The sequence below is a fragment of the Sus scrofa genome, chromosome 9 (genome assembly GCF_000003025.6).
Source record: "Sus scrofa isolate TJ Tabasco breed Duroc chromosome 9, Sscrofa11.1, whole genome shotgun sequence".
In the NCBI taxonomy this organism is placed as follows: Eukaryota; Metazoa; Chordata; class Mammalia; order Artiodactyla; family Suidae; genus Sus; species Sus scrofa.
In genome coordinates this window covers 69,007,823-69,020,965 of record NC_010451.4, presented here as the reverse complement: position 1 = coordinate 69,020,965, position 13,143 = coordinate 69,007,823, and the positions used below count along the sequence as shown (strand labels likewise).

Sequence of the window (13,143 nt, the reverse complement as noted above, 5' to 3'; positions counted from 1 at the left end):
TAGGTACCACACAATTAAGGAATTACTAAGTCACCTCTTAACCTCCATTTTCTGGGATGGTTTATCAATGCATATTATTAAAACCAGATCATTAGTCTGGATACACAAAACAGTGGGGAAAAACGTACTCTAAGGTTTAAGGTTTTTTTTTTTTAATTGAACAAGGGCATTTTCTAAATTGTTTTAAAATTATATTTTAGAGAATGCAATTTCAAAATACATTATTTTTGTTCCAAAAATAACTTAAATTCACATTAATTTAAGAAAACAAAACTCTATAGAAAAGCTTTCTTATAACAGTTGCCATTACACAGAATCTGGTGTGTGTTCTAATAGTCTTTAATTAGTGCATAAATACTTCTTTACCCTATCTACCAGGATAGGGAAATTGCTGAGAGAGTTTTGCATGGTATGTAACTAATCTACACTTTGGTTTCCTCTTTTATAAATTGTGGACAAAAAGCAAAAAGAAAAGGGTGACTAGAAAGATATCCAGGTCCACCATTTATCTGCCTTAACAGAGGCTGCTGGGTAAAAATGAGCCATCCCGGAAAAGAACCCCTAAACCCGCTGCCATGATGTTAAGGTGTCTAGTGAGATACTTTCATTAAATTAAGAAATCAGAGTTGCCAGTGTGTTCTGGCCCTTTAAAACCACTGACATCCTGATTTTCCAGGGCACCATGGGAACCAGAATAGAATACAGGACAGTTGAGAGCACCCAGGACACTGACAGTTGGAGGAATGGTGGCGGATAAGCAGGACCTCGAGGACAGGTAAGAGGAAGAAGCACTTGAAGAAAGAAGGAAATCCTAAGTTGGCCTGCAGGGAAGGGAAGGAGATCCGTAAGAAGACTAAGTTAAAAGTAACAGAATTTTTTATTTGATCCATACAACAACAACTAAAAAAAAAAAAAAGAAAGAAAAAAGAAAGGAAAGAAGGAAGAAAAAAGAGCCATTTCTGAGGTTTATCAATAAGAATTTTAAAAAAGTAGAACCAAAACTTGTTTGTTACTTTAAAAGTTTACTGTAATGATCCAAGCAATACTATTAGCTTCTAGTGTACTTGGTAAAGGTTAAAAAAGCCAATTAGTAGTTAAGAAATCCTCAGATTTTTAAAAATGTATTGATCAGTTAAATTTTTAAAATAAATTATGAAATTATCATACAAATACCTTTTTTAGTTTGACAAAGGGCAATCTGTATTCATCATTACATAAATGAAAATATTTTAATAGATGTCAAGGCTACTGTCAGTATCAGTAGGTATTCCTCTGTGTGTGTGTGTGTGTGTGTATGATTTAAGAGTAAGAGGCTGAGAAAAAATACTATAAATTAGAAAATAGAATAATAATGTAAACAACAACATAGTCAACTTATTCTAGAGTAAGTTCTATCTTTTCCCTACCCCTCATTTTATTGGAGAGTTTTTCCCTAGAATGTGTTAGTTATTTCATTGTAAACTTTTTTTAAAAAACTCTATATAATTTATGAGTTCCTGTCATGGCTCAGCAGAAACAAATCTCACTAGCATCCAAGAGGATGCAGGTTTTATCCCTGGCCTCCCTCAGTGGGTTAAGGACCCCACATCGCTGTGAGCTGTGGTGTAGGTCTAAGACTTGGTTCAGACCTGATGTTGCTGTTGCTGTAGCTCCGATTAGACCCCTAACCTGGAGACCTCCATACGCCCTGGGTGCAGCCTTTAAAAAAAAAAAAAAAAAAAAGGCTCTATGCTTTGATTCCTATTTCAACAATCTCTTTAACTTCAAAAAATATTTTTTATTGATAACACTGGGAAGGGATTTTGTAATTCAGTAGCATCTGATAAACTGAGTAAACTTTTTTCTTTTGTCAGAACAGCAAAACTAAGAATTAATCATTGAAGAGGTATCCTGATAATGTAAATATTGTAATAAGCTAAAAACTGCAGTCATCTAGAAGAATAAATAGGACACATCATGTCCATTTCTGCCCATACCCGAAAGACCAACAAAAAGAATTCTCCATTGGAATCTATTCTAATGCCACAAGTTCCACGCAGTAATTATTTGCATTTACAGGAAGAAAAGCAAAGACTACAACTAAAGAAATTCCTTCTTCATAGGATATTCCTCGTGGCCAAGATAACAGCAAACATGGAAAAAAAAGATATTGCTGAATACTATGAACAAGTGTTTCAGTCGATTTTGAAACGTCACCTAGGAGAAGCAGTGACAGGATTACTGCTCATATATCCTACTTCCATCCTGCATATCCTTGAGTCCTCCAATGATACTCTTTATCAAATTCTTTCAGACTATCTTAACCATGAAAAGGATGAAGTTGAATTTTTTATCCAAGGAATGAAAATTATAGTCACATCCCACAATATCCCAACAAGGCTCTTTATGCAATGGTATATTTCAGTAATAAAAGCACCAGTCATGTATCTTGATGATGTGACACAGTCACAGTCCTTACAAGAGGTCATCACAGAATTTCTCATCCAAACTCATAAACTAGCACTCCACATTTTTAAGACTGTTAAAGTGGGCACTAAAGGACCAGGTGATAATTTGCACCAAATTGCACCTGACTTACTCCTTCCAGAACAAATAATAAAATACTTATGCAATTCTGAAGAATTTATGGACCCAGAAACTTTCATAAACTTATATAATAAACCCATACATGTCACCTTGGATTCTGAGGTGGTGTGGCCCGCTCCTTCCCGTTTCTAGGATTAAGAGAAATGATGTGGTCAATGGGATCAAATCTCTCAAGGAATTTATGGTCCTTAAATAAAAGGAAAATATTTCTCAAGTTACTTTTCTGCTAAAGAAATAGAACACAACCACACACAAAGATAATAGATGAATTTTTACAGATTATGTTGAGTTAAATTTGAAAATATATCTGATGTGATATTGAGTTGAATCCATTATATAAAGGTGAAGGAGGTGAATAAGGTCATAATTTCTCAAAGGTTAACATCATTTTGATGGATTTAATTTGTTAATGAAAAGGACAAATACTTGATTTTCAGATTCTCATTCATTCTCTCAACCTTCTATGAGCAGCTGTCAACACGCAGTACTGTGTTCTGAGAGTAGAAAATTTCAGGGAAAAATACAAGCCTTGAGTTGCTTGCAACCTAAGGTTGGAGGCAAGTATGTGTCAAAAACATGATGTATGATATGATCATTATTAGAGTAAGAATATGTAGGAAAGACTCTAAGAGCACACTTGAGGGAGTAATCCCTGTATGAATGATTCCTGAACTCAGAGAACAAAACCTACACTTTGAAAATAGTTCCAAAGCTCATGCAGTCTGGATAATATAATTGAAGCCATTCTAAAGCTGAAGAAAACAATAGCTTTTTTCTAATTAAAGAATAGTTGATTTACAGTGTATTGCCAATTTGTCTAATTTGGGCTGTACAACATAGGGACCCAGCCATACATATATACATACATTCTTTTTCACATACTATCTTCCATCATGTTCTATCCCAAGCGATTAGATATAGTGAAGTAAATCAGAAAGAGAAACACAATGAAATGCTTTTTGAGATGACAAGAAAATATACTGTCAGAAAGCATGGGGTTCAAATCATTTCCTGAGCACCCTTCATATAACACACATTTGCCAGATGACATGGATAGGTCAGGGTCCAGAGAAGACACGATACCTGCTCATTTGGGAAAGCTATTTCTAAATAAGTCTATGTAAGATAAACAAATGGGTTCTTTTTTTCAGTTTACTTCCCAGAGAGCAACTGGTTATTTGCAATTTCTACATGACTTATTTCAAGTTGGTGTCTCCCTTCCTTTAATCAGGATTAATGCCTTTTTTTTTCATTGTTTCTTTTTTAGGGCTGCAGGTAAGGCACATGGAAATTCCCAGGCTAGGGGTTGAATCGGAGCTACAGCTGATGGCCTATGCCACAGCCACAGAAACTCTGGATCCAAACTGCATCTGTGACCTACACCACAGCTCATGGCAATGCCAGGTCCTTAACCCACTGAGCAAGGCCAGGGATCGAACCCACATCTTCGTGATTTGAACCCCATGCTTTCTGACATGGCCAGGGATCGAACCCACATCTTGGGTAGTCGGGTTCATTTCTGTAGATCCACAATGGGAACTCCTGGATTAATGCTTTTTTGCACTATTTAAAATGTTAGTTTCTTTAAGCAATTAAACCTACTACAACGATATGTATCCCAAATTGCTTCAATATCCTATGAAATAGACTTTGGATTTAATAGAGGAAATAATGTTATATCACTTTAGTTTCATTTTTATATTGCTTATTTGATTTTTCAGTGGTGGGAAAAGCCATCTCCATATACACCTCAAATTTGTCAGATGCAGATAATGTCATCATGTGCTCTGTATCATAATCAAATTTCAGGAAAGACCATTTCTATTTCTAAATGTTGTAATAAAGACTTAGAAACAGAATGGCATTTTTCACTTTTTTTTTTTTTTTTGTCTTTTTGCTATTTCTTGGGCCGCCCCTGCGGCATATGGAGGTTCCCAGGCTAGGGGTCGAATCGGAGCCATAGCCACCGGCCTACGTCAGAGCCACAGCAACGTGGGATCCGAGCCGCGTCTGCAACCTACACCACAGCTCACGGCAATGCCGGATCGTTCACCCACTGAGCAAGGGCAGGGACCGAACCCGCAATCTCATGGTTCCTAGCCGGAGTCATTAACCACTGCACCACAACGGGAACTCCGCATTTTTCACTTTAAGCAGAACTTTTATTTTTTTATTTTTTGCTTCAAAGACATAAGACTAAAGTTTTATTGAGGACAAGGCTATATACAAATCACAATGTTCCCTAGAAATGTTACTTGAATAAAAAAAGGACAGGTGGCCCCTGGATTTAAGAGGTCATTGATGATCAAAAGAAATGTTTCAGGTTAAAGGGATTAAAATTGGAAGTTGAATCACCATAGACTGTCACAAATTTGGCAGCATGTCACCAGGAGTTAAGTGTGCAGGAAAGTGAACAAGCATTTTAAAGTGGCAGAGAATTTAAATATTATTTCGTAAGGTGAAAAGATCTCAAGAATTATAGTTTATTGCATTAGAGATAATAAAAAGCCAAAGAGATGGAGAAGCCAAGTACAGTTCACCTCTTTTTTTCTGATAAGAAGCAAAAGAACTTCCTAGAGGGCTGGGTTCTGAGTGCTTTAGCTAACTCTTAAGACCGCACAAGTTTTTTAACTTAATATCTGTCCTGGATGTATTAAATAACTATTATCTTCTTTTGTCCTGCAATACGTAGATCAATGTGAAGGTTCAGGTGTCCTCCAGAAGTACATGGCTTCTTACCAGATCCTCCTCTTTACTGTCTTTGCAGTGTTGGCATCAAGAGAGTTCCTCTTTCTGGGTAAGGAGTCCTTATATTCAGCACCGTGAACTGTTTTTTGGTTTTTTTGTCTTTTGTCTTTTTAGGGCCACACCCGTGGCATATGGAGGTTCCCAGGCTAGGGGTGTAATTGGGGCTGTTGCTACTGGCCTATGCCAGAGCCATGGCAACACCAGAACTGAGCCATGTCTGCGACCTCCACCACAACTCACGGCAATGCAGGATCCTTAACTCACTGAGCAAGGCCATGGATTGAACCCGCAGCCTCATGGTTCCTAGTCAGATTCATTTCTGCTGTGCCATGATAGGAACTCCCAACACTGTGGACTTTTGACTTGGAAACTGCCTTCATTATATTTCACAAATTGCCCCAAATGACTCGAGTCCACTCTCTGGTTGCCCCTGAATACATGGGTTAGGAACTTCCTTCCAGTAAAACAACACACTAAACAGGATGCATCCAAAATATGTTTATTGGGATTGTTTCCCATTCATCTTGATTCAGGGTGCTTTGAGTGCCATGTACATCTGAAGAAGCATCCTTCTGTAAGCCTTGCTTTTCCTCCCTTAAGCTGGCAGACGACAGCAGAGCATCTAACACACAAAACTACTGTTTGTATGTGGCTGAAGATGGCAGTGATTTAATAGCATCCTGGGCATTTCACATCCATAAAATAGGAATTGGGACCCTGTACCAGGTGCTTCTTCTTGTGTTTCCTCTTCTCCTCTTCTGGAGAGGGTTGGAGGAGATCCTTTGCAAGAGGCACATTCTTGTAGGGATGTCGTTACTGCCGGAAAGGTAAGCTGAATTTTTAAAGTTTCGTTCTTTAAATTTAGTAACAGGAAGAGTATTTTTTAGAGAAAATTGGAAGTAATCCTTTCAAACAAAAAAGAGTATATAAGTTACAAACATTTTTTCTCAATTTGGTAAATATTAAACAACTAATATTCAACAATTACTATTTTGTTTGTTTTACATGATTTTTATTTTTTCCATTTTAGTTGGTTTACAATGTTCTATAAATTTCCACTGTACAGCAAAGAAACCCAGTAACACATATATATGCATTCTTTTTCTCATATTATCCCCCATCATGTTCCATCATAACTGACTAGACATATTTCCCTGTGCTATAATCTGGATCTCTTTGCTTATGCACTCCAAATGCGATAGTTTGCATCTATTATCCCCAGACTCCCGGTCCATCCCACTCCCTCCCCCTCCTACGTGGCAACCACAAGTCTGTTCTCTATGTCCCTGAGTTTATTTTCTGTGGAAAGGTTCATTAGTGCCATATATTAGATTCCAGATATAAGTGATATGACATTTGTCTTTCTGATTTACTTCGCTTAGTATGACAGTCTCTAGTTCTATCCAAGTTACTGCAAATGACATTATTTTGTTTTTTATGGCTAAGTAGTATTTCATTGTGTGTATATACCACATCTTCTTAATCCATTCATCTGTCAGTGGACATTTAGGTTGTTTCCATGTCTTGGCTATTGTGAATAGTGTTGCAAAGAACATATGGGTGTATGTGTCTTTTTTAAGGAAAGTTTTATCCAGATATATGCTCAAGAGTGGGATTTCTGGAGAAATGGTAGTTCTATAGTTAGTTTTATGAGGTACCTCCATGCTGTTTTCCATAATGGTTGTACCATTTTACCAATTTACATTCCCACCAATGGTGTAGTTGGGTACCCTTTTCTCCACATCCTCTCCAGCATTTGTTATTTGTTGACTTGTTAATTATGGCAATTCTGACAGGTGTAAAGTGTTACCTCATAGTAGTTTTGATTTGCATTTCTCATTGAGCATTTATTCACGTGCCTGTTTGTCATCTGTATATCTTCTTTGGAGAAATGTCTATTCAGGTCTTTTGCCCGTTTTTCAATTGGGTTGTTGGTTTTGTGTTGTTGAGTTGTATAAGTTGTTTGCATATTTTAGAGATTAAGCCCTTGTCAGTTGCATCATTTTAAACTATTTTCTCTCATTCCGGAGGTTGTCTTTTTGTTTTTAACTCTATCAACTGTGCAAAGGCACCAACTGATAGTAAATGTTCAGTGACAAAATGAGTGAAGTTAAGAGTAAATGCTTTCCAGGGCATGAAAAACAAAAAGAAAAAAGAGAAAGAGAGTAAGCCTCAGTCTTATGCTTTGAATGTATGTGAGGAAAATGTTTTGGGGGACAGAGGAGCATATTTAGAGAACAAAGACAAACAAAAACAGGAAGGAAAAAATGAACCAAAAATGTTCATTAGACCAGATGGAAGCCATTTAGCAGGGATAGTTTGGTGTGGGAAAAATACTTTCTAAAGTTAAGTGAGTAGAACTAGTTTACAAATAAACTGTGTATACAAAAGTATGATACATTATATTTTCATTATATTTTCCAAAAATGACCACTGCAATACACCCCATTGGGCCTGCCCTTCTTACTATGTGAACTTAACACACCTCCCATCTCATGGCAGCTTCTAAATACCGTACCCTTGAAATCAGGCAGACCTTTGTGACTGCTTCGACCACCAGTACAAGGGAAGTGATGCAGTGTGACTTCCAAAATCTTAAAAATGCCATATAATTTGCCTTGAACACTTGACTGAATCCTTAACAATATGCTGTGAGCAATCCAAGCAGATTCCCAGATGACATCCCCAGTCAAGGTCCCAAGCAAACAGCCAGTATCGCCACTAGACCTGTGAGCAAGTGAACCTTTAGGCGATTCCTGACTCTAGCCTTCCAGCTAAGCCTGGATTTCCAGCCAGACTAGCTGCACTGCTGGAGACGTGGAGCAGAGATGATCTGGTCCCACTGAGCCCTGTCTAACTTGCAGATCTGTGAACAGCACTGATTGCTGATGATTTAAATTACTAAGTTTAGGGTGGATATTTATGCAACTGTCCGGAACACTAATATATAACAGGAATAATTATATATGTATGTATATATATATATATAATTTCATATCATTTATTCATTCATTTATGCAACTAATATTTTCTAAATATTTACTAGGGGGGCAAGCACTGTGGTAGTCATTAGGTAATCACTGGGCATACAAGCAGAAGTGAAATGTATATCCTGCACACTGCCTAGCATAGATTTTTTTATCTGTTTGTAATAGATGCTTGTGTGAAAAATATTGATAGAAAATCCATTTAGCCAAAGAAAAACAAAAAAGCCTGAATGACTTTTGGAAGTAGTTATAGAAAATGAAAATACTAAATGAAAACACTAATTTACTTAGTATACTGTTATTTTACATTTAAGGGATTTCCAAAACATCAACTATGCAAATAATTGGAAAATAAGCACAAAGTGAGTATAAATGAATGAAACTATTTATTTATTTATTTATTTCAGTGAACACTCCAGAATGAGTCTGTTCAATGAAAGTTACCCTTTCTAGCAGTCATCTTAGGATGGTTTATATTTCTTTCAGTGACAGCGTCATTGCTGGACACATTTTGTAATTCTTTTATGGAAGATAAATTAAGGAGGCTTATAACTCAAAGGGAATTAAAACATTTTAGTTACATCTAATTTTTTTTTTTTTTGGTCTTTTTGTCTTTTTTTGTTGTTGTTGTTGTTGTTGTTGCTATTTCTTGGGCTGCTCCCACGGCATATGGAGGTTCCCAGGCTAGGGGTTGAATCGGAGCTGTAGCCACCGGCCTACGCCAGAGCCACAGCAATGCGGGATCCGAGCCGCGTCTGCAACCTACACCACAGCTCACGGCAATGCCGGATCGTTCACCCACTGAGCAAGGGCAGGGACCGAACCCGCAACCTCATGGTTCCTAGTCGGATTCGTTAACCACTGCGCCACGACGGGAACGCCACATCTAATTTTTTTAACCCCAAGTAATATATACTCCAACTTGATTGGTGACCTTAATAGTCAATCTTCATTCATGAAACATTTTTTCAATATTTAGCATACTCTCAAAAGAAGATCTGCTGTCACTGAACATATTAAAAGGGGGGACACTGCATCTAAGGGGAAACACAAACATGTTTCCAGTAAGAGTTGCTTTATTGAGTGTCTTATGTAGCTCACCAATGTCACATCTTTAAAGTGGACCATCCTCATTTAGCTACGTATGTTTCAGTATGTTGATAAAATGCAGAAATACTCTCCTTGAAGCTTACCAATGCAATTTATTTTCATCAAGTCCAAAAATGTGACTCATTAAAGGTTAGGAAACCTCATAAGGTAATTCTCAACTAAAGAATTGTAGTTCTTTACAATAAAAATTTACATAAAACCAGAGCACAGAAGTTAAACCAAACAGATAATGAGAATTTTAATACTGAACCTACAGCATTCACCATTCACATAACAAATATATAACATATGCACATATATAAGTATTCAAGGAACATGCAACATTTAAATGGTGTGGCCAGCGCTGTTCTAATCCTTTTTATTTTGATACAGATATCTTTACAGTAGCCTGACAGGCTGACAATTTTATTCTTCTTTCAGCATAACCAAGGACTTTTAGGAAGGCTATAGTTTTCTTGAAGGACAACTGAAATAATGTTGTTTGGAAGGAAAAACTTTCCCAGGGTGAATTTTAAAATTCTACAGTCTTCATCTTAATTAAAGGAGCATCTGGATTCCTTCATGGAGAATTATTGCTTAATACAAATAGATTCTTACTTTCAGTGACTTTGTCATAACTTTAGCACCACCAAACCACACTTCAATTTAGTAAAATCTATCCCTAGCATAGAATTCCCCCGACTTCCATGAGGAAGTGGAAATGGGAAACGTTATCATCAACTGCTTGCAGCGAGTACTTTTAGATTATGTCACATTGTGGTGACTTCATGTAGAATTAGAGTTCTCCCCCTTGTGGTCAATTACGTAAATTTCCACATTACCTGCTGATTGGATTTATACAATAAACATAGTGCATAGTTTTTAAGAAAAGATAAAGAGAAACTCCAAAGGTATCCGTCCAATGTTTGTGCTATGCACACCTGCGCCCCCCGCCCCCCGCCCCCCGCGTTTTGCAGAAAAAGACATTCCGTGATTTGCCAACAGTAAAAGCAAGTGTTGGTAACACTAGTTCCCCATTTTCACTTCATCACTAAATAATTAATGTTGGTCAAGGTTAGGATTTTACTCTTAGTGTTTTCTTCACTCCCTGCCACACCCATCCTTGGTTCCATTCCACACGTAATGCCTTTCCAAGACATCCAACCGGACTTCCACAGGGACCTCCGATTCCGTGCGCTCTGGATAGAAAGCAGCATTCCTAGCCACTACCATGCCTTCAGTCTGCTCCCTACTTACACTCCCCAGTTGCTGTCAAATGAACCGCTCTCTGCACAGTTGCCAAGTCAGAACTTGAACATTGACCTAATTTCCTCCCTTCCTCTTTGTCTCCCTCACCGCCAATTAATCCAAGCTCCACCCATTTTCCCGCAGTAAACATTTCTGGTGCCTGGCTTTGTTTCTGTGCCATCCCTAGGGATCTCCCTCACTTCAATCTTCTCGTTTTCCTCTTCATTCTTCTAGTCTATGTACTATCTCTGTCAAAGTTAAAGGCAGTATAGCGCAAGGTGTAAGAGAGCCACCTATAGTATAGAATTGCTATATTGAACCTGGTTCTGGGGAGTTCCCGCCCTGGCTCAGCAGAAACGAATCTGACTAGTATCCATGAGGATGTGGATTGGTGACCTGACCTCCCTCAGTAGGTTGCTGTGAGTAATCAGTGAGCTGTGGTGTAGGTTGCAGATGTGGCTCAGATCCCATTTTGCTGTGGCTGGGGTGTAGCTCTGATTCCACCCCTAGCCTGGGAACCTCCATATGCTGCAGGTGTGGCCCTAAAAAAAAAAAAAAAAAAAAAAAGGAAGGAAGGAAGGAAGAAAAGGAAGGGAAAGGAAAGGAAAGAAAAGAAAAAAGAAAGCTGGTTCTGAAAGCTCATTGGAGCCGTAATTTGTTTTGTGTAATTGCCTTCCACACCTCAGTTTCCTCATCTGCAAGATGAAAGTGAGTAACAGTATCTACATTATAAGATTAGTTATGGATATTGCATGACATAGTGGTGTAAAGATCCTGGCATACAGAAGCACAAAGAAATTTTAGTCCTCTGATCAAAATTCTTCAGTGCCTTTCATTTTATCTTCAGGCTAAAAAGCAAAGTTCGATCATGATCTGTAAAGCCTCAATTCTCAATTCTCCAGCCCTTGCTTAGTAAACTACCCACCCTCACCTGCATCCACCATCCCCTTTCTCACACCTTGTGCTGGGTGGTTTCCCGATATTTCCATGCTTTCTGCTTTTAACTTCCTCCCTCACTTCCCTTAGCAATATTCTGCCTATCAGTTAAATTTTATTTCCTCCATGAAGCCTGAAAAGCTCGAGACACATCTTTTTTTCTTCATTATACATGGTACTCAAAAACATTCTACCAATTCTAATATCTTACTGCTGGTTATTTTCACACTTGTTTCCCCGCCAGCCACTGGTAAGCTATTACTGTGGGATTTTTCTGGTATTGGTATCTTTCGGGTCTCATTTTTAAAATGAGTCATTTAAAATATCTAAGTATTTCTTCATAAGGTTAATTGTACTTTTATCAAGATGGTTGTGAAATTTCAAGATACTAAAATATCCATATAGGACTGATCAGGTTTTGGTTACTGTCCATGAAACTCCCTAAAATAGCAAGTCAAAATATAACAGATACACCTTATCAGAAATCTTCAGTTTTGTACAGCATAATAACTACTTCCACCCTAATTTGGAAGGATACCAAGAATATATTCTGGGTGTGATTCAGTCGAACTTTTGTATTTATATAATACTACTCACTGAACCAAGTGCAGGAGCTCATTCCCAATTCACTGGATTAAAAACATTCTAAGTTTGGAGTAAGGTATACAACCTTCGTTCCATATTTAAAGATGCTTTATTTATGTTCTTTAAGTCCTTGTTTAACTAGCCATATGTATCTCTTCTTTAAGGGATATGCTTGAGAGTAATACGTATTACCTATATTTGCTTAGGTTATGATAAAACTATAAATCTGATTCCATTTTAACTATGTAGGTCACATTTCTGATCTGTTTTATAATACTAAGCTATTTTTTAAGAATGTTATTTTTAAAACAATGCATGAAATATAAAGCCTTGATATATGAAGGAAGAAGCAAATGTCTGCATATTGAGCATATTTACATTTTACCAAAATGCACAGTAATATAATGACCTCCTCAGGGATCTTTTCTGACTCAAGTTTCACCTTGCTCCTCCCTCTCTTCCCAGCTTATACTCGACTTTACTTATTGAAAGTAAAAATAACAGACTACTCAACAAGAAGGGGTGCATGATCAGAGATAAAACCTACACACCTTGTTACATTTTAGTTCCTTGATTCTTCACTTTCTATCCTATACAGTGACAATTCTTGAGCACATACTATATTCCAGCCAAAATCAAAATTAAAAAAAAAAATGGTGAAAAGACTATCAAAGCAAAATGACCTTTTTTATTCATTTTCATTATGTTCCTTGAACAAGTGATTTATTCCTTTGGGGGCCTCCGTTCATCTACACTGTAGAACCTATGTACATCATAAAGGAAAACTATGAATCCTTTGAACTGTTATCCAAGAGGAAAAGAACCCAAAGGAAAGTCTATGATATCTTACAGTCAGGGAGTCAGAGGGTAGGATTAAGATATTTTTATCAAACTTCTGAAGCCTAATGTCTGAACAGATGACTAAACCACTCTATCAGAGAGTATTTGTGGAAAAACCAAAACA

At 37.4% G+C, this 13,143-nt stretch overlaps 2 protein-coding genes and 1 pseudogene across 2 annotated transcripts in view; 1 reads left to right on the top strand and 2 right to left on the bottom strand.

The window, feature by feature from the left end:
* The window catches only part of ZNF804B (zinc finger protein 804B), a 516,857-nt gene that overhangs the window by 479,420 nt on the left and 24,294 nt on the right, over window positions 1-13,143 (bottom strand). The gene's annotated exons all lie outside the window — the stretch shown is intronic.
* TEX47 (testis expressed 47) lies at window positions 1,725-4,504 on the top strand. The gene has a single exon (XM_021063359.1). It carries the CDS (start codon window positions 1,957-1,959, stop codon window positions 2,716-2,718), a length of 762 nt encoding a protein of 253 aa, XP_020919018.1. The 5' UTR covers window positions 1,725-1,956; the 3' UTR covers window positions 2,719-4,504.
* On the bottom strand, window positions 5,565-6,432 carry LOC100623787 (annotated as a pseudogene).

Bases quoted from the DNA above. Each gene is read 5' to 3' on its own strand.
- TEX47 (XM_021063359.1), top strand. From the start codon at position 1,957: ATGTCCATTTCTGCCCATACCCGAAAGACCAACAAAAAGAATTCTCCA.